At 35.5% G+C, this 22,811-nt stretch overlaps 1 protein-coding gene across 2 annotated transcripts in view; it reads right to left on the bottom strand.

The window, feature by feature from the left end:
• PRKG1 (protein kinase cGMP-dependent 1) overlaps positions 1 to 22,811 on the bottom strand; it is a gene marked incomplete at both ends in the record, with an annotated part of 1,229,056 nt that overhangs the window by 727,025 nt on the left and 479,220 nt on the right. For both annotated transcript variants that reach the window (XM_079717816.1, XM_079717815.1), the window contains one exon: positions 12,807 to 12,920. In XM_079717816.1, coding sequence (XP_079573942.1) covers positions 12,807 to 12,920 — 114 coding nt within the window. The remainder of the gene's footprint in view (positions 1 to 12,806; positions 12,921 to 22,811) is intronic.

The following is a 22,811-nucleotide window of genomic DNA, read 5'->3' on the forward strand; positions in this document are numbered from 1 at the left end:
ATAGTACAGATGAAGTTGGATCTTCATCTATCGACTTCCAAAAACAAAGTTTGAGATGATGTAGTTCATTCAATGTCTTACAGGGGACTGTCAAGGAGAGAGGTATAGTTTAGCAATCCAGATGTGTGACCTTAAGGAAGTTTCTTAAGCCCTCTACAGCTCAGATGCCTCGCCTGTGCAATGGTGTTACATCACCTTGTGACGCAGGACCGTTGCGAAGGTTAGAGATACTGCAGATAGCCAAGTGTAAGGACATAAAGATAAAAAATTACCACTCCTTAGATCCTCAAAGTAAACCCAGATTCAACCAGAGCAGTGTTTTTCAAACTGTGTTACCTGAGCTGAACTTAAAACTACCATAGAAGTACTTAATCCAGGGGGAGGAGTGAGAAGAAATGAAGAGTAAGGGGATGTAGGGCCACTGGATGAGGCTCCCAGAGGCAGCTCTGTAATCAGAAAAGCCTGATCTCATAAATTTCATACACAAACACACTCCATGAAATTTATTTTGGAAATAAAACAAAGAATTCAGTTATGAAGATAGTTTTAACAATACTCTTTGATCCCACTCAGAAAACTATAGACAACAGTGTTTTCAAGTCAATAAAAAGCTGCTCTATTAGAAATGGGAGGACTTATGAGGGTATAAAGTGTGTATTATTAGTAAGGCAGACTGTCCTTTGGAGAATACAAGTAGGAAAGGACACTTAGTTGTAGAAGACGCTGTTCAGCTTCCTGAGCCCATAACATTTCTTGACCCTTTCCTCCCTGCCTTTCTAAGAAGTGTGTACTCCCTGTCTAGGATCTACTGCCACATTCACAGTAAAAACTCAGTTCTTGACATGTCACAGAAGTTAGCTGGTTCACTTTCTTACTTACATCCTTCAACACTCCAGGCCTCAGATCTGTACACTCCTCAATTCCAAGAAACTCCCCTTTTCTTTCTCAGTGACTGTGATAGATGGATGTCTCTTTAGCTTTTAATTATCATACACTAAGAGATATGCATCTAGGACTTCCTGGACCCTCACCATGAATTAAATCAATGACCAGCTACACCAAATATAAAGGACCTTTTCCACTATTGGTCCAATGGATTGGATTTAACCATCACCTAATCCAATCTACACTCAAGAACATGAAAAACAACAAAATCAAATGAACCTTTTTCTTTGTTCTGTTTTCCTACCAGCATGCTAGCCATCAAAGTCAATAAATCTACAACATATTCTTGTTAACAGCATGGCCCGGCAGCCCATGATTTTTTAATTTTTTCCTTCCCTCTCAACCTGTTCTTCTTTTAATTTTACTTCTCACTATTCTTCAAAAGAATATGCTAATTTGCACAAGGCTGGTACTTTCTACGAATTTTGTTTCACTCAAAAAAGAAAAAAAAGTAATTTTTCTTAAATATCCCTGTTCAACAGCAACAAAACAAGGAAAAATAAAAAACACAATGACACCAAGAATAAAACTGACTACTTATTATTGGGTTCATAATTTTCTTTTAAATACTTCTGTATAAACAATTTGATGCATGGGAGAGTGTACTATGTTTAATACAAATTAAGTGCCCATAAAATCTAGATTAGTGGTCTGAAATTTTAGATACATAGGAATCATCCAGAGGGCTTGTTTTACACAGATTACTGTGCCCCACTCAAAAAATTTCTGAATCAATAGATGGAGGATGCCAGAGATTTTGCAATTGCCTAAGTGATGCTGATGGCTGTTACTGCAGGGACCACTTTGATAAACATTGTAGTAAACATTTGAAGTTCCCTAATCAAGAGTCTACACTTTAGGTGTGGGTAGTAGGCAAACTGCAGACCTGACTCAGGAGTCAACACACCTGGGAGGAGGAAAGGAGTGGTGCCTATAGCAAAGTGCTTCAATAGTGCTACCTAAATTTGTCAGAGAGTTTGTAAATGAACTCCAATTAATGAACTCCATGACCTTAGCCTCCATTTTCTCAGCCTCCATTTTCTCATCTGGAAAATGAGGGACAACTTCTCTCACCTATTAGATTAGGATATTTTTAGGAGCACATTAAAGAATGTATGAATGACAGGTTGGAAATTATAAAAGCATTGTTATCATGACTACTTAGACATTTATCCAGGCAGCAAAGGACATCCCATAGGAAGAGTGGGCTTCTCAGATTCACCAATGAATTGCTGAGATTATGTTTCCTCTAGTCAGAGGAAGTTCAAGGGAAAAACAAAGGCAAGCACTCTTGTCATGACTCAATTTTTTCTTTTAATATATTTCTTATGTACAAAATTTTTAAAAATTTCTTTTTATTCTTTAATATTGTTGTTTATTCATAATTCCTACTTTAAAGAAATTCATTAACTAGTAGATTTATAGAAAAGTGTAGCTACTTAGTGATGTCTCAAATACTGAACGATAAAATTTCATTGCATGAAACACTCATAACTATTTAAATGCGCTGCAAAAAGTAGATCCTGCAGTTGGTTTTGATTGCTTATTATGTGTTTCTAAGGCTTTAAGCTTATGGCCTTTTCTTCATTATGTCACACAATTCATCCTTTTGTAACAGATGTACTTAATGTGTCCATGTGTTACAATTCAAAAATTAAAAAATAAAACAGTTGTGACTTGTGAATTGCAATTGCTGTGTAACTTTTTTGTGAAAATAGAGTCCTTAGGCCAACAGAAATAATCCTACAGATGCACTTGTGCTTTTAAGCAAAATGAACCACCGCAGACAAAATTTAAAAGTTTGTGACAGCTGCAGCACAGCAAAGCAGTGTCAAACTCCTGGCCTTCTCTCTAAAACTAGCTCTGGGTCTCAGTACTTCAGCTTTCACCCATCCCCAAAGCTCTGAGCCTAAAGCATCACTCATAGAATTCAAATGTTAGTTGCGTTTATTAACCACCATTACTATTGAGCATTCAATGAGAATCCATCACTGTGTAGGAAAGATTTTTAAAAAAGCAATTATAGAATATACAATATTGATCTATCTTAGTACTTTGCTTTTTATTCTTTCAATCAGCTGAGTAAATACTAAAATTACCTCTGATCAAATTATTGAATAAATGAATGAAGGTTTAATATGTCAAAAACTAATACAAGCTTTGCATTGTGGTAAAGCTTTTTATGATGCAGGTCTTTGTGGGAAAATTACAAATTCTGAAGGATTAAAGAAACTGCTAAGAAAAATCAGCCTTCCTTGCCCATTGTTTAGATTTACTATTAAATTACCCATGATTCTTAAAAAATAATAATATCCCACCAATTAGAGCCTGACTGTTCTCTACATATAGGAAACACTCAAGGTATTCAATGATTGAACAATTAAAGGATGGAGCAAGAGAGTAATTTATCTAAACCTTAAGAAGGAATTAAGTACTATTGCCTTCCTTAGACTGTGAGAGGGTTTTGCTTTTTTCCCCCAAGAAGCACTGCTAACATATGCCTATTTGCCAGGTCTAGTCAATACTAGACTTGGATCTTTTCTGGAAATAGTTAAATATAAATTCTAAATAAATTCTGACTGTAACAGCTTCCATAAAAACACTAAGGGGAAAAAAAAAAACTTCAGCCTGTAAAAGAAAACAATTGTAGTTTAATAACAGTTTTCTTCTCTGAAATTCACTTTTAATCCACTTAACCAATAAAGGAATGTAAATAATAGCTTCTGCAGCCCATTTGTTCATGCTAGTCTGTTATATCATCATTGGTACCTTATGAATTGATTCCTTTATTAAAGAAATTTCTCAGGGATTACATTATTGGACTTATGTTACTAATTTTTACAGTATTCTTTAATAGACAAATGTGATACAAAATTGTACTAGGAAGAATATTATCGAATTAAGTTACTAAACAAGTGTACCTACTTCTCTCCAGGATGACACCTTAATACACTGTTTGCTTCATCATCCAGGATGATGACAACTCCTGGGAAACTACTGGGCTACTCCTTCTGTAATCAGGGTCATATTTCTAGTCCTTATCATCTAAATTTATTTTGTGTCTTCCTTCAGGATTCTTGGTACAAAGCATGCATTGGACTGGGAGAAAGCAAAGCATGCATCTTTTTAACCTGCCTCTCGAAGGTAAAACAGAGACTGTCTCAACACAATTATCTCCTCTGCTTTTGCACTGTCACACAGGGAGCTTGACAGTATGGGGTTGCTCCCGGTCATTAAAACCCTGGGTATTAACTGCACACACATTGATTGATTGTACTGGCAGACAATGTTGCTTCATTTTCACACGCAAAAATCTTTACCATAAATACATCGCTTTATGGAACTCTATGATGGCATTTCCTAAAAAGTATCTAACTGCTTACTTCTTGATTTAGCCATCTTAAGAAATCTTCAAGGTTTACAGCCACTCCAAGAGCTTCATCTAGAATTCCTTTAGATTAACAATAAAACTGACATTCATTCCTTGTGTTCCTTTACCAATAAAAAGCACTGTATGTTGACCGTATAGGTATAGGCATTACATTTATAGTGCATACAGGGATTTGAGCAAGAAATTATACTCAAATCTTCTTTTACTCTTTTTTTAATATATTACCTTATACTAAATCAGACATTTTGTTTTCTTCCTTCCTGCCAATGAAATGACTAGCTCTTGTATTAATCATATTTGAATATATGTAGTCAGCAATTATATATGTAATTCTTACTTTTTTTTAAACAAATGTTTCTATTGACCACTTTGCAAAGCTGAACTTGAAAGTAGCATCCTTAAAACATGGCCTCCCTCCCACTTCCTCTCTCTTTTTTCATGTGCAACACCACAAACCTTTTAAATATAAATTTTTATGTGATATAATATTCTTTTCTTTAATACACTGGTTTACTGTTATTCACTATCAATCCAATTATTGACAGAAATGAAGCTTTCATTTCAACCTGATTATTATCCATTGTTTTGCGTAGATTGGTTTGTACCATAAATATTTTTATGTTATCATTATGACAAACTATAGTCCTCTATTATAAGTTTTCATCATCCTGGAAAAACAGACATGACTTAAAGCTCTCAAGGTAAAAATAAAAAGTACCGACGGAATTTAGTATGTGCGTAAACATTACAGTTAATGTCTAACAAACCCACAAGTGTATCTTACATTTTGAAAGTGGTTTTAAAGGGACATTAGGATTACCATGGAGTTCCCCTATTTGTTCAGGATAAAGTGAGAAGGAAGGGGGTCTGTATCACTATGTGTGGTATTAAATATTTTAATATCACTACCTGTGATATAAAATTCTTATTATCTCAGGCTGTGACATTTAATGTTACCGGGCAATGGTGCTACCACTGAATTGTATTTGCTGGCTTTAGTTCTTTTACTTTTTTCCCCACTCATCTTTAAGGTTTTGACAGTTGGCAGATTTTCCTGAGTCACGTTGAATAATGTAGTGTTTGAAACAGAGCTGCAAGGGAATATACAAGCCACCTCACTGCATAGACTCAACTTAATTTTAAAAACAAAAATAAACAGAAAAATCCAAACCTTTTAACTTCGTTCTTAAAAAGTCTTTGACACAGTGAAATATCTTCATTGATCAGCTTCCCCCTGTCAAGTATCTCAGGAAAGCTTAAGTATGGAAAGTTGAAAGTATTCAAACTAAAGCAGATGTTATTCAAGTCACCAATGTGGCAGATTTCTTGTAGGATGTTCAGGTTCTTTTGCGTTAGTACTGAAGTACTTTAGTCCTTAGGAATTTTTAAATACTCGCTATAAATAATCGAAGGAGAAAGAATTACTCAGATATTTTGCCCAAGTCAGCTTATAAAAAAGCTTCCACACCCACGATAGACATACTTTGCAGATAACTTTTCTATGCTAATCACCTTAATCTGGTATCAAGATGGTTTCCTACAAAGGGAGAGCTTTTAGTCTTGGGTTTTTATTGGGGTCTCTTTGAATAAGACCATTTGAATAATATACTGTCTAAGGTTTGGGGCACTTTGAGTGGGACACTCAAAGTGTGAGGAACAGGCTTCAATTTAGTATCTGCAGGCAAAAATTCTAATTCGTGTACAACTGAAGTTGGAGCAAAGAGCATGTGATTCAAATCCAAAAAAAAAATCCCTGTGTAGTTGGGAGAACGGGCTGTGGGAAATCCAGTTAAAAATAAGACATGTTTTTGCAAATTCACAAACAGGGTATATGCCACTTAATCTCTCTCTCATTGTAAACTAAGTACCTTTTCCATCCTATTTGTTTCCAGTAACTTCAACTTCTCCAGTTTTGTGATTTTAGAGAAACTGGGGCATAGAATTAAGGTAAGAGGCCCTGGGTTAGTGTAAATTTACATTGCTCTAGCTGTGAGTGTAGTGAAAGTGAAATCACAGCCAGGAGTAAGACTTTAGAAAAACATGATAATAATATGCTTCCAGATATGGGAACTGAGTAAGTCAGGGGTATTCAATGGACATATTAGAAATTCCTATCCCTTATGGGGTTTGAAAATGGATGGTAACATTCTCCTTTGTTAGTATAATCCCAAAATATTTATACAAAAATGTGAAATTCAAACAACACTGGAGACAGTGTTTGGTGTTATGGAAACCAAATATAACCACTGACTTTTTTTTTTCTCCCCATGGCATCTGGAATGCTTGTAATTGGATAGACGCAATCAAAGCGACCATTTTCATATCACAGTTAATAAAGAAAACTTGAGCCTATTTAAGCCATGAATAACCTCAAGGCATTTGTTAGATTTGTTTCCAATATAATGTTAATTTTTTATATTTTTATATCCTCATCCCTCAGGGGAAAATCAGTGGTGTTGTTTTATAAGATAAAAGTAACATAACATGGATTTCTTTCCCCCTATATCACCGTGGTTTTTGTTCTAAAAAAATATTCTTCTTAGTGCTATCAGATCTTCCTTCTGGTGCTACCATAATAACCAATAGTATATACTTATTTATTTTCAAAAGAATCCCAGTTGATTTTTCCCAGATGAAAAACAAAGAGCTTGCTTCAAACAACCGCTCTCTTAGTTGGATCACTATGAACAAGCTTATAATCATAATTTAGAGCATATGTCGATCTATAGCTTTAGTAAAAACATTTTCTTTTTTGGATTAAAGACTAGAATGTAAGATCTGAAACCATAAAACTCCTAGAAGGAAACTTAAGTGGTAAGTGTCTTGATATCGGTCTTGGAGATGATTCTTTGGATTTGACACCAAAAGCAAAGGCAACAGAAGCAAAAACCAACAAGAGGGGCTACTTCAAACTAAAAACTTTCTGCAGAGCAAAGAAAGCCAACGAAACGAAAAGGCAACTTTCAGAATGGGAGAAAATGTTTGCAAATCATATATTTGATAAGGGGTTAATATCCAAAATATGTAAAGAACTCATACAACTCAATAGCAAAAAAAACCAAACAATTTGATTAAAAAGTGGGCAGAGGATTTGAATAGACATTTTTCCAAAGAAGACATAAGGATGGCCATAAGGCACATGAAAAGATGCTCAACATCACTAATCATCAAGGAAATCCAAATCAAAACCACAGTGAGCTATCACCTCTTACCTGTAAGAATGGCTATTATCAAACAGACAAGAAATAACAAGTGCTGGCAAGGATGTAGAGAAAAGGAAACCCTTGTGCATTTTTGGTGGGAACATAAATTAGTGCAGCCACTATGGAAAACAGTATGGAGGTTCCTCAAACAATTAAGAATAGAACTACCCTATGACCCAGCAATTCTACTTCTGGATACTTATTCAAAGAAATAAAACACTCTTTTTTTTCTTTAACATCTTTATTGGAGTATAATTGTTTTACAATGGTCTGTCAGTTTCTGCTTTATAACAAAGTGAATCAGCTATTCATATACATATATCCCCATATCTCCTCCCTCTTGCGTCTCTCTCTCACCCTCCCTACCCCACCCCTCTAGGTGGTCACAAAGCACTGAGCTGATCTCCCTGTGCTTTGTGGCTACTTCCCACTAGCCATCTATTTTACATTTCATAGTGTACATAAGTCCATGCCACTCTCTCGCTTCATCTCAGCTTACCTTTCGCCCTCCCCATGTCCTCAAGTCCATTCTCTACATCTGTGTCTTTATTCCTGTCCTGCCCCTACGTTCTTCAGAACCATTTTTTTTCTTTTAGATTCCATATATATGTGTTAGCATACGATATTTGTTTTTCTCTTTCTGACTTACTTCACTCTGTATGACAGACTCTAGGTCCATCCACCTCACTACAAATAACTCAATTTCGTTTCTTTTTATGGCTGAGTAATATTCCGTTGTATATACGTGCCACATCTTCTTTATCCATTCATCTGTCAATGGACACTTAGGTTGCTTCCATGTCCTGACTATTGTAAATAGAGCTGCAATGAACATTGTGGTACATGATTTTTTTTTGAATTATGGTTTTCTCAGGGTATTTGCCCGGTAGTGGGATTGCTGGGTCATATGGTAGTTCTATTTTTAGTTTTTTAAGGAACCTCCATACTGTTCTCCATAGTGGCTGTATCAATTTACATTCCCACCAACAGTGCAAGAGGGTTCCCTTTTCTCCACACCTTCTCCAGCATTTATTGTTTGTAGATTTTTTCATCATGGCCATTCTGACCAGTGTGAAGTGATATCTCATTGTAGTTTTGATTTGCATTTCTCTAATGATTAGTGATGTTGAGCATCCTTTCATGTGTTTGATGGCAATCTGCATATCTTCTTTGGAGAAATGTCTATTTAAGTCTTCTGCCCATTTTTGGATTGGGTTTTTGTTTTTTTGATATTGAGCTGCATGAGCTGCTTGTAAATTTTGGAGATTAATCCTTTGTCAGTTGCTTCACTTGCAAATAGTTTCTCCTATTCTGAGGGTTGTCTTTTGTCTTGTTTATGGTTTCCTTTGCTGTGCAAAAGCTTTTAAGTTTCATTATGTCCCATTTGTTTATGTTTGTTTTTATTTCCATTTCTCTAGGAGGTGGGTCAAAAAGGATCTTGCTGTGATTTATGTCATAGAGTGTTCTGCCTATGTTTTCCTCTAAGAGTTTGATAGTGTCTGGCCTTACATTTAGGTCTTTAATCCATTTTGAGTTTACTTTTGTGTATGGTGTTAGGGAGTGTTCTAATTTCATTCTTTTACATGTAGCTGTCCAGTTTTTCCAGCACCACTTATTGAAGTGGCTGTCTTTTCTCCATTGTATATTCTTGCCTCCTTTATCAAAAATAAGGTGACCATATGTGCATAGGTTTATCTCTGGGCTTTCTATCCTATTCCACTGATCTATTTTTCTGAAAAACACTAACTCTTAAAGATACATGTACCCATATGTTCATTTCAGCATTATCTACAATAAACAATATATGGAAATGACAGGTATATCTACCAATGAATGAATTAGTAATGGAAATGTGGTGTATATATACACAATGGAATACTATTAAACCATTAAGAAGAAGGAAATCCTGCCATTAGTAACAACATGGATGGATATTGAGGGCATTATGCTAAGTGAAATAAGTCAGAGAGAGAGACAAATACCATTGTGATCTCACTTATATGTAGAATCTTAAAAAAAAAAAAAGAGTTCTGGCTCTTAAATACAGAGAACAGATTGGTGATTGCCAGAGGTTTTGGGGGGAGGGGGGCAGTGAGGGGTGGGTAGAATGAGTGAAGGGGGTCAAACTGCACAAACTTCCAGTTATAAAATAAATAAGTCCTGGGGATGTAATGTACTCATGGTACCTAGAGTTAATAATACTGTGTTGCATATTTAAAAGTTTCTAAGAAAGTAGATCTTAAAAGGTCTAATCACAAGAAAAGAAATTTTGTAACTATGTATGGTGATGGATATCAACTAGACTTATTGTGGTGACCATTTTGCAATGTATTCAAATATTGAATCATGCATATCTGAAACTAATACAATGCTATATGTCAATTAAACCTCAATATAAAAAAATAAGACAACTGTTTTTTATATCCTTTTTCAAAAAAAAGACTACCCATAGGTGTTAGGTTCACATTCGTTATCAGAGGAAGTCACTGGAATGTATTTATTTAAGGCCTGATACAATTTTTAAAAGTGCTCTTGTGAACAAGAAATGACTCATGTACATTGAGGAGCTCTTGAATATCACCTAGGATTCAGTGATGACTGTGCAATTAAAAATGCATTAAAATGCTAGGCAGCTTTCAGGCTAATCTGGGGAGAAAGAAAAGAGGGATCAACATTTTCAATCATGAAAGAAAGTGGGTATTGTTGGGGGAAAGGGGGTCACAAGCCAGGTAAGTGAGAAAGAAAAAAGGTGTGGATAGGCAAGCTATTGAGTAGGAAGGGCAATTTCCTCAGACTTAGACTATTACACCCAAGTAGATGAATGCATTTTGAAAGTTACTCCAAGTGGTCATCACTGGCAAAATAATGCTTAAGAAAAAATAGACAAGACTCAACATAATCCTGAATTCTGAGAAACGACTGGATCTAAAAAGCCAAATAAGGACATTTTAAAATATCACATGTTAAGAGTAAGATAGCATCACTGTAGTCATTCGGTAAAACTAACACCCATGATGGAATCTAATCAGAATTATAAATTATAAAGTGATCGGCCTGAGAGTATAATTTAAACAAATTTAAAATAGTATTTAAGAACTATAATCATCAATCATAAGTACAATCTCCCTGGATAGTATAGAAGACAGCACAAAAGGTCCTGAAAACAAATGACCATTATTCACACCTTATAGTTCTTACACAACATTCAGAAGCTGTTAATAGATATTATTCCTTACACATGCACAAAACCTCTGCGTCTAAACATGCAGAGATGTATTTGTACACCATCAACCACAGACTCTTTTCTGAATACAACCTCCACATCTTTGGGCACGATAAACACACACAACCACATACACACTCATGAGACATCTGAGTCTGTGTTAAAGAACATGCTCCATCACTCATTCCCTTCCATGATGGATGTTCTGACCCCAAAACAGTTAGGATCATAATTTGCATTCAACAGCCAGTTCCTTCTTGTTCAATCAGATGCATAATGTCTATTTAAATTTACCAAGCATGAGAACAACAGAGGCTAGTGCAAATGAACAGCATTTTATAAGAACCTAATAAGAAAACTGACTTTCATGAAGCCAAGCAATCATCTTATAAAAAATCTTTTGCTATATAATTTAAATATTCGATTCAGTTTATTTAAAGTATTTCTTTAATAATAATTCAATATTCCAAAATATTAAGCACCATGTTATTATCATTTGCTGGCCTTTGGAAAATTTGTAGTTTCAGTTAGATTAAATGAGCAGTACACAAGGCTGAAATATTTTTATAATTTAAATATTTTAAAACCTTAAAAAATTATTCATAATACAGAGAAAGCCTGTTTTAATCCAAATGTGCTATTATGGCTCCTTTTTGCCCTAAAAGTAATATATTTCTCATGAAAATGAAGCATGATAGTAAAATCTGTTTATTTAATGGAGTTGTCCCTGCTCTTTTTTCTAGTTAAGGTACTTTTTAAGTGAGTTAAAGTTCTGACAGAATCTTTTATGGTTCATCGGGCTTCATTATTCTTTGAGTCATATAATTAAATAATCACATGAAATAAAAACATGGCAGTGCCTATCAATCAAAAGAGTTGTGTTCTCAGAGATCAAGAATCAAATGCTAAGAAAGACTCATCTAATAAGGGCCCCAACTGCCATTGATGTTACAGTGATTTCAGTGACTAAAAAGGTGATTCACTAACAAGACCTATAAGAATTTCTGTGACTCTAGCTGGCCATGCATTCTTGAGTTCTTTACAACCCAAGTTTTAATATCATATTGTCAATCATATGCCATACTTCTGAGAGAAAAAAAAAAGCAATCTATAAAATAGTCAGTGACACCCAGACAAGATTAATTAACAATTTGTCGTTTTGCCAACAGGATTGTTTTAATGACACAACCTAATCAAAGTAACTTGTGACTGCAATCATCCACAGGATGTGTCAGAAGAACTTTTCAAACATGAAATATACACGTCTGCTTGAAGATGCAATGGACTTCCCACTGTTGGCTTTGGCATTCAGCTCTGTTTGTTATACACTCATTACATCCTGTATTCAGGAAGAAGGAATATTTAAAACAAACTTCTTTCCCTTGTAACTACTGCAGCTGCTTCTACCAAGCAATAAAAGTTGCTAGAGAAATCATATATACACATACATGTAAAATTAGGGAAACGAGCTCCTTTAACGCCTTGATTTAAAATAAGCTCAATCAGTAGAAAAGAAAAATGCTGTAATATACAGCTTGATGAGCAGCTGAGGACAAGAATATACTCAGACGCAGTTCTAGAATTCAGGATATCTTACTCAGTGTTTGAATGAGACGAAGGACATTTCTCCTCAATTTTTCTAAACTACTGAATGAATAAGTAAAATTTATGTGGGGAATGCAACCCAAAATAGACAGATACGTAAAATTTTCTTAAATATGATTCTGAGGTTTTAAAGGCAGAAAAAGGAAAAGTCTTGCTTCTGTTTAATTCTAATTTATAAAATTATATCATTTTGTAAATCCTAATTTAATGAGTTCTAGGTTAAAGGATACTTTTCATAAGTCAGCAATAAAATTTAGCTCAATGTTAACAATCATCCTTTAGGAGGAAAATATCAACTGTATTGCAAAGCAATAATTAGAATATAGATTATTTTAATCTTTACAAAGATTAAAATCGAGAGGCATGTTAACACCTCGCAGGTCTACGGAAAAGACACTGAAAGTATCTGGAAAAAAAAAAGAAAAAAGAACAGCCTTACTCTTGACGGTCGCCGTCCGGGTACAGTTGTAAAGAATAGCCAATTCCCCGAATACTTTTCCTGGACCCATCGTGCACAGCTTCACACCTTCTTTTGTAACTTCAACCTTACCATCTAAAAAGAAGGAAAAACACATCATTTCGATTCTCTCTCATGCTTCATTTCATTTGTTTCATTTCCAAGATGAGATGAGGAAGGCCAGGCTCATTTTCAAAAATGCAAAGCAGCTACCAACTAAAACAAAGTCATCCTCAAGATGCAGTGCAAGAAATTCAATAAAATATGTAAGTTAAGAAATCCATATCCTTTCCTAAATTAATCACTGATAAGATTAGAGATGAGACTAAAAGAAAACACCAAAAAAAAAAGACAGAGATAAAAATGGCAACATGTGAAATTATTCCAAATGCAATATTAGAAAACTCTGGTAATTCCAATTTTAAAGTCATTTTGAATTTGAAAGAAAAATTGAGTGTGTACATTTTATACAGCACACTTCATACTCAGGAATTCTCATCTGAGTAAGGTAACTATTATGCAAAGGGAAATTACTTTGATCCTAGAGCATTATTTAATTGCAGCTCATGGCATCTTTTATTTTTAAACATCTTATCCGACTTGGGCAAGACTGTTTCATCCGCTTCCCAGCCCTGCAACATGGACTGTAAGGAAACCAAACTATAAGCGTTGAGGAAAAAGAAAGAGACACTGGGACTGTTGATGTTCCACAAAGGATTTGGAAAATGAAATGCTAAAGAAGGAAAAAGTTAAGTAAACAGTGTGCACTGGGTATACATGGTTGCCTGAAAGTAAGGAAATGCTATTCATGAAGGAAATGAAAAAAAATGCATTTTAAAAAAAGTCATAGCTATGTACACTAAAAATTCCATCACCTAACATAGTGGGGGAAGAAATAAAAAGGCAACACAATCTATTCTACACTTAATCCTACCCTCTATTATTCCTCCCAGTAACTTAGCCACGGTCTACAGAAGGAAAACCTAATGCTTGGCAGTAGCTAGTGATTGAAAGGAACTAATGCTACTAAGTTTGTCCAAACGTCAGGTCTTCATGCATTGACTCCATAATTATCACTTTAGCTATGTGCTTCCTGTAATATTTAACTTTTTGGAGTTTTAGCTTTACATTTACTCCCTCCTTTTAAAAAATCAATCCAGTTTTACCTAAGCAATAATATGTATAAAATTATAGGGTTGTTCAAATACCTATTGAGATCATACCTTATATATTAAAAAACTTTTTAAAAAGCTGAATTCATGTACCACTGATGCAAGATAAATCCTTCAGAGGGCACTGTTCTACCCTGAAAACTATTTCATCTGAATGGTATCAATGGAGAGAGAATGCTGCAGTAATTAGGGTAAAATTTCAGACAAAATCTACTCACTACTCTTGAACTGTGTATCTGTTCCTCCTCTGTGTGTTAAGAAGCTATTTAGGAATGAATGTATCCAACAATCCTAAAAGTTTGGAAATACTTCTATGCAGGTATGACCACTAAAAAGTCTAGCTTTTTCATGCCTTACTTCTTGAATTCAGGAAGGGAAACTTTCTCTTGATAGGTACATCAAAACCAGCCCAGGAAATTCATATTTTTTTAAGCTTCAGTTGCTCCTCCTATGACATCCCCACCCAGCCCTTTCTCTCAATGGCAAGCCTAATCCTCTAGAAATTTCATCTGCCACTCAAGAATGAAAGATAGGCTCAGAATACAACATAGTTAAGACATTTATACATCATTTGAAGTCAGACCAGGAGTTAAGTTCTGGTTCTCTTATCAGTTCCTTACTAGCCTTGGGTCCTTGGGCAAGATGTTAATTTTTCTATGCCTCAGTTTCTTCATTAATAAAATGATAAAAGCAAAGTACCTATCTTATTGCATAGTTTATAAAATGTAATGAGATAAAGCAGGTGCAGTGCTTAGCACAGTGGTGGCATATAGCAAATCTCAGTAAACACTACCTGTTATTATTGGTATTATTTGCATTATGTTTCTTTCTTACCATTTAAATGTAGGTAGGGCTTATTAGATTACACTGAAGCACAATATTCCATCATCTATTACAGAAGCTAATCAAGGTCCATGTAGGATAATATTTTTTCATTTTTGTTTTTTAAATGGAGAAAGGATTTGTTTCAGATTTTCTCCCTATGGGGGGCTGAGGAGAGAACTTTGGGGTTTTAATCAATATCACACCCAAAGAAGAAAGAAGAATCTCAAGAATTCACACTGATCTACCTGGCAGAATGCAGTATTTTTGTACTCCTTCCTACTTGGCTATGTCCAGCCAACATTTGTTGTAGTATTGCTTCAACAACTATAGTCTTATGGTGGACGTTCCCACGAATAACATAGTAACAATTTTCTCACACATTATAAAATTTTTTTGACTTAAAGTTCTAGGTTTAACTATATTACTAGAACTAAGAGCAGAATGAATATTGCCTAAATAACTTTCATACACAGTTCATTTTGTACAAGTCTGCTTTGCTGTCTCTTTGGGTCCCACGGTTTAAAGTCTTCAGTGGAAAGGAATCCATAGGAATTAGACCACTGCTAAGAATCCTGCTGGACAGTTTCAGAGTTAGGTCTTCTTAACCACTAGCCAAGCTAAAAAAAAAAAAAAAAAAGACCAGACATTGGGAGTCTTGTTTTAGCTCAGTGGTTTCTTAAAAGGCATCTGTGGACCCATCACATCAGAACTAATTTATAAAATCCAGATATTCCTCCCTCTGGGAAACTGTAAATGTCCCTCCACCCAGTGACCACTCTGCTTGGTCCTAGAGCCCCTTACTTCTCTGTAAAACCATGCTCATATAACACTGATCTGTTTTAACTTATGGACAGTTCATCTCATAACTTGTTCATGTTTCCCATTCTCATATGACTTCTAGAAGGTTCACAGCATAATTGTATAGGACTCTGGGGTTTTGAATTTGTGCAAACACTCACTTCTGGTTACAGCTCATTTTCCTGATCTGATATTTTCTTAATTTTCTCAAGATTAATTCACATTTTTGGAAAAGATAGGTATAAGTGATGATATATATATGAATAATTAGTGTTGGTAACAGAAGATTGAATCCCATATTAATTAGAATAGCAAAAAATTTTTTTTCAAATACTTGCTGAAACAAAAATAGAAAGTTGGATATCAAAAATCTTTTCCAGATTAAGTTAAACACTGCAGATTCAATATATTCACAATAGTCAAGGAAGAAAGGGATCTGATCTCATATAATAGTTGAGAAAGGTCTAAAAAGCACTGTATTTTTTTTAATGAACAGAAAGATCTAAATGTTAAACAGAAACAAAGTGTTTGTAAATTGTTACCCTGAGTCATAATTTGATCACTTATCCTTCCTCATACCTGTTGTGGGGATGGGGAGTGAGTAATTTAGGGAGGCAAGATCAACTGGGCACTAAAAAGAAAGAAAGGTACACACAAGGCATTAATGAGAGTTTTTTTGAGAGACATTTAGAAGTGCTTTCATTTCCAAGAGCCCAATAAGATGAGTTATTGATGTGAAATGTGAATTTGGCTAAGCTCATTCACTGTGCCACACACCAGCCTTGAAGCAAAATTAGAAGTGATTATACATTTATGAAGGATTTCCAAGTACGGACTAAGTGGTTCACTTAAGAAAACTAAGAACAAGACAGTCAAAAGTTTACTGCATACACCCAGCAGCTCTTATTCCCACCTGATCAACCTCCTTTAAAGTATTAGATTCATCTTGAAGCCACTCCCCTCATATATACTCCTTTATCACACTGTGTCTAAAAACAAGATTTGTTTTAAATGGACTCCATGTGCATGGAAAGTAGGTAGGCCTACGTGGGTAATTTTGGTTGTGAGGGGAGGGTGGTGAGGGGAGGGATGTGGGGAAGCAAATAGGGAAAAAGTCAAGTAGGCCGAATATATAGCACACTTGTGCAGAGGCTTACAGCACTGTAGAAATAGGCCAGCTTGGAGGTTTTTATATAATTATAATTTGCTGTTAACTTTAGGCATATATTTTGATGAATTTACCTCAGGTCAGATTTGATTAATTTCTATTTCTTTAAACAACAGAAGAGAATCATTAGCATTTATTCATGACTGTCTTAATACTTCAATTTAGTTTGATTTTCAACTATGTTAGATTTCAAATCAAAGACTTTTTTTTAAAGAATAGCAGAAGGACATTTTCGAACATCCTAGTAGAGTTCTAGACTTTTTCCATGATTTTCCCTGGCTAAACTCAACAGCAACAAGAGGCTATTAAAACTGATACTTGAGGAACTCCTAATAATCCAAAATGTGGTTAATTTATGTCTTCTACTTCTGCTCTTTTTACTCATTTTTGATTTTTTTTAATGTGATACTATACTGGTGTTATTTTTACTATGCCCTATCTCTACCAGGAAAGGAAAGAAACATTCAAATCATTTTTATTTGAACTTTGCTAAACTGCTAAAGTTATTTGTGCGAGAGATGTTGGAATGCTGGCTAAGATAAAATGTAAGGGTTATTTATAGTTTCATTTGGCTCTTTTTATCATTCCTGCCATTAGCATGAATAATTGAAAGCTTTATCACAGTAACTTGACTGTATTTTTTATTCTACTTCTGGTACCACATGCCCATTTATGATCTGCAATGGGCTGAGTCATAAGTACTATATTTTGCCATTTTGAGCAATAATCAACCTACCTGTTGCTCTTTGGTATCACTATTTATGTACCACTTTTGGGAAATGCTAACTGTTAAGAGATCCATAATAAAGCATCCATACTTTCATCTATCTTTTATAAGAATCAGTAGGTCCTATAAATAAGAGAAGACATTGAAGCTACAAGGAGACCCAGAATCTCCTGGCTTTGTTTATCTTCATGGGTTTTTCACTAACTGGTGGTTTTGTACCATAGGACTTTCATGATAAGGCAAATCAGTTTAGAGATTTACTACTGGCAGGCTGAGAAAGAATGGTTGGCAACAACCTAATTATGAACACTCTGTGCTTAGTTCCAACAATCCTGGTTGGAACATTCAAGACAACTTGATTGGTCTTTAAAGGGAGACAGTTGTTTTATCAAAGGTCTGATCTAGACAAGACCTTCCATCTCTTTCATTCTCTAATACATTCATGATTTTGTAGGTTTGAGACCACAGCTTTTACATTATGTATTCTCTCATGAGGGTTTCTGTAGCTCCTAGATTCAGTAGGAACATTCAACATTGTGGTGGTTGAGCTGTGCTGTGACCAGCATATATACATTTTCTCTAGGAGATGAGGTTACTTATGTATCTTGTTTTTTTCCTTTTTAGTTTTATTTAGATGTAATTGACAGAACACTGCATGTAGGTTTAAGGTCTACAGCATAATAACTTGACTTACATATATTGTGAAATGATTACTACAATAAATTTAGTTAACATCCATCATTTCATATAAACACAAAAAAATTTTTTTCCATGTGATGAGAAATTTTAGGATTTACTCTCTGCTTTCTCAATGGATTAACAATACTATTATATTGAACTTGCCTTGTAGGGTCATCTTAGATGGGGGTTACTGTTCTCTGGGAAGCAAGTAGAAATTAATAAGGCTACTATGGGCTAACTAAAGGGAAAAGCCATCTCATTGCCAGGGACACACACTATATTCTTAGACAGTGTTCCTTAAGAATACTTCTTGTCAGTCATTTATATATGTCTTCTTTAAGCCAGTATAAGGAAAAAGACTGTCTCACTATGAGATGAAAGTTTGTTCTTGAATTAAAGAAGGGCAGTGTGTCAGCACCTTATCAGTTCTCTATTTAAGTTTGATTTCAAGTCCAAAAGGATATGGTATCTCTGGATCTAAACTCCTGCTCCTTAAATGAGGTGTTAATTTTGATTGAAAAATCATTTTTTGGCCATTGGATAAAAGCCTGTGAAAAATTGCCCTGTTTTATTATTTAGTATTACATGTTTTCTTCCTAAGTTTGCTTTAGTGTTTTTTGTTTTTTGTTTGGTTTACCAGTTTCTCATTACAGATTAGCAATAAGAGAAGGAGAGAGAGAGAGAGAGAGAGAGAGAGAGAGAGAGAGAGAGAGAGAGAGAGAAAGAGAGAGACCATAGGTTTTTCTTCCCTAAACTATTTGTGCTTTCATAGTTTCTTTAACCATCAGGTCCTTATAATCCTTTAGATGGGACCAAGCTTTCCATTCAGAGAAGTCACTTCTTTGATATTATCACAGTAATAATTCTTACTAGAAGCACAAAATCATCCAAATGGAATGAAACAGAATCTGAGGTATAAGAGGCTAGTTAAGGTTCAAGCCACATGAGTGAAGAATTTTGTTTCTTCTCCTTCAATTAGGCACATCTGATTTCCCTTCTGGTCATGACTGCTATAAATATACTTGATACAATATTTCTTTGTACTAAATTACAATAGATTATAATACATATTGAATATGAAATAAAATCAAAAACATAAATGAGGCATCTAGAACTAAAAATCTCACTTATGAAAAAAAAGAGAAAGAGAGAGAGCTAGGTTAACATGCACATCAATATACTTGAATTTCACTTTTTGTTTTGGTTTCTGACTCCGAGGTCTTAGGGCATACATATCCACAGAGGAAACCTACATGGGGAAACAGACTGAAATGTAAGCAATTTGGATACAGAATATCATCTGAACCATCAGAGTGAAAGTCTGGAATGAGCAACTTACATTGCAGCACTTCTGTCCTTGAGGATACTTAAGGAGTAAGAATTTACTAAACCTATTGTAGATGGCTCAACCATTGACATGACATGAACAGGACTCTGGAAGGATTTCACAAATATCATGATTCTATAATCTTTCTACACATTATGTTTTGAAATTCTAGCACTTTAAAGATTTAAAAGGCACTAAATAAATATCTGTGGACTAATTTCAATTTCTAGTGATGAAGAAAGGTAAAGACAGGCCAGAGAAGAGATAGTCACACATAGGAAAGGAAAGGATCATTCCCTGAATAATCAGAGTTGAACAGATAATTTGTCTCAAGTTTATTAAACTTAATTTTAGCCATGTATAATGCATTTTTGCTCTATTATTTCTATGATACATGAGCACCTCAATTAGCCTAAACAATGAATGGCCATGTCTGTAGTTACTTAGAGACAGGCAAATGACAAGTACTATTATCACTGTCAGACTAGTGGGCACTCATCATATGATTTTTGTCTTTGTTATGTTTTAATATTAAGTTTGGGAGTTTTTTTTTTTAAATAAATAAATTCATTCATTCATTTTTTTATGGCTGTGTTGGGTCTTCATTGCTGCTTGCGGGCTTTCTCTAGTTCTGGCAAGTGGGGGCTACTCTTCGTTGCGGTGCACAGGCTTCTCATTGCGGTGGCTTCTCTTGTTGCAGAGCATGGGCTCTAGATGCACGGGCTTCAGTAGTTGTGGCATGTGGGCTCAGTAGCTGTGGCTCATGGGCTTTAGAGCACAGGCTCAGTAGTTGTGGCGCACGGGCTTAGCTGCTCCATGGCATGTGGGATCCTCCTGGACCAGGGCTCGAACCTGTGTCCTCTGCATTGGCAGGTGGATTCTTAACCACTGCACCACCAGGAAAGTCCCTTGGGAGAGTTTTTGATATAACACGATGGTTCTCAACTGGGGGCAGTTTTAATTCCAGGGGATATTTGGCAATGTCTGGAGACATTTTTGGTTCTAGGGAGGTTTTGAAACTAGGGAGGTTCTGCTGGCATCTGGAGGGTAGAGGAACACTGCTAAACATCCTACAATGCACAATGCAGCCCACACAACCAAGCATTATTCAGCCCAAAATGTAAGTAGTGCCAAAGTTGGAAGCCCTGGAGTCAACTATGTCCATGTGTATACGAAACACTCTACATTTAAAGGGACAATTTTGACTTCCACTTTTAAAAAAATCTCTACTAGATGTAAATTGCAAGCTAAAAATAGGCTAATACTGGGTTGTAATATTTAAGTAATCCATGTTGCCACTAGATTAGGATAGAATTAGAATAAAGACACAAAGCTACTTTACTGAATAATTTTCCCCAGCAGGTGTCACCTGAAATAGAAGTGATTATGAAAAATTTTTGAAGAAAGACTTATAAGAATATCCTGATGTTAGAATGACAGCCTTTTTCCAGGCATACTTGAGAATATCAGGTCCTGGCTCTACCATTGATTGGCTTGGAGACCTTGGATAAGTTATTTAACTCTCTATGCTTCCATTACCTCACTACAGATTTGGTATAACAATAACTTATTTAATAGGTTTTGATAATTAGGTAATGCATGTGGCCAAACAAAAAATATGTAGGTTAAAAATAGTTCCTGAGGAAATTCTCTTTTTTCTTTTTAAAAGAAAAAATACTTTGATAGGCAGTTTTAAGGAGCGAGAGGCAGGGTCCAAGGTCTTGGTTCATAAAATTTAGGAGTGGGAAGGTGGAGAGTGATAAATGAGCAGGGGCAAGGAAAAGAAAAAGATGAGCAATAAGCTGGAGATTTCAGCGAGATGGGCCTGCAGGAAAGCCTCATGTTGAGGAGGCTAGAAGACTTTTAGTAGGAGGGATCTCTAATGTACAATATGCAGTTAGTTGTTGCCAGAATTAATGTCCTACATTTCTCTCCAAATTAATCTGCTTCACATGAATTTCCTGTGTGAAGGGCTTGGAGGAAGATAAAAGCTTGAGGAAAGATCCATTGCTTGGATACATCAATAAACAGAGAGGCAAGGAAATGAAGAATGAGTGATAATGCGAAGTTGGAAAGCAGGAAATCTTGGAGTAACTATGTAAATTACATAATTATAAAAAACTAAGGACTCGGTAATTGGCAGATATTTTAGGGGAGGACATCAGTCTTTTCACAGGATGTCAAATGGGTGCTTAATCCAATTTCACCTAAGACTAGAAAGGTTAGAAAAGAATCCACTGTGAACAAGATGTTTTTGCTTCAATCAGAGATTACGTCTTCTTTATCCAAGTTCGCTTGACACCTTTGTAATGGCTCTTATGAGGCAGAAGAAGGAAGAGTTTTGAAATCAGAAGTTCTAAGCTAATATTCTGGTTTCACTGCTCTTGAAATGTCAGACATTTAGGCACTCAGTTTCTCCATCAGTGCGATGGGAATAATAGCTACCTGCTTCACAGGATTAGTACGTGAAACTTATGTGAAAGAGTTTGGTGTGTGATGAAGCTTTCTACACATGTTAGTATACACTAAACTAATTGAAGGGCCAATCATGTAACCCTGCAGTATCTGGTTGTAAATAGGAGGAGATTAGTAAATTCTCATGAGTGAATACATGGGAATGTTAGTGAAAATGACACACTGCTGTGATCACACTTGTGGGAAAGCTTTAAGATTTCATTTAAATTATATTGCCTATGTAGTCCAGAAGGAGAAAAAACAGTACGGTTGACCCTTGAGCAACTCGGGTTTGAAATTCATGGGTCCACTTAGATGCCAATATTTTTTAATAGTAAATACTACAGTACTATTGAAACTGAGCAGGACCCTGTGGGGCTCCTGGGCATGGAAGCCTTTCCATGTCCCCCATTTCTTGTTTGTAGGAACAGACTCCAGCCTCCATAACCTTCCCTGAGTCCAAAAGGGAGATTCAAACAGTTGCTAGTAAGGGAAATCAGTGGATGCAGAGACAAGGGAAGAGCAGCCAAGAAACAATAGTGCAGCCTTGGGGCAGGGTCCTGGTTCCACCTCAAGGGATACACATAACAATATCTTTGAGCTCTTTACAGAACTAAACCCCCCAACAAATGGAGTTACATTCTTCATTCCAGAGAAGACCAACTGAGGCCAGATCAAAGGAACCAGAGAAGCTCATCTAGAGATTACCTGAGACCAGATTAAAGGAGTGCAGGCTCTACACACACCCTAATATGATCAGCAACCCAGTCCTTGAAGCATTGCAATAAAGCTCCTTAAGAAATCCTCCCAGGTTGGGACACACAGTTTTCGAAGA

This window comes from Hyperoodon ampullatus (assembly GCF_949752795.1).
Source record: "Hyperoodon ampullatus genome assembly, chromosome: 1".
Lineage (NCBI taxonomy): Eukaryota > Metazoa > Chordata > Mammalia > Artiodactyla > Ziphiidae > Hyperoodon > Hyperoodon ampullatus.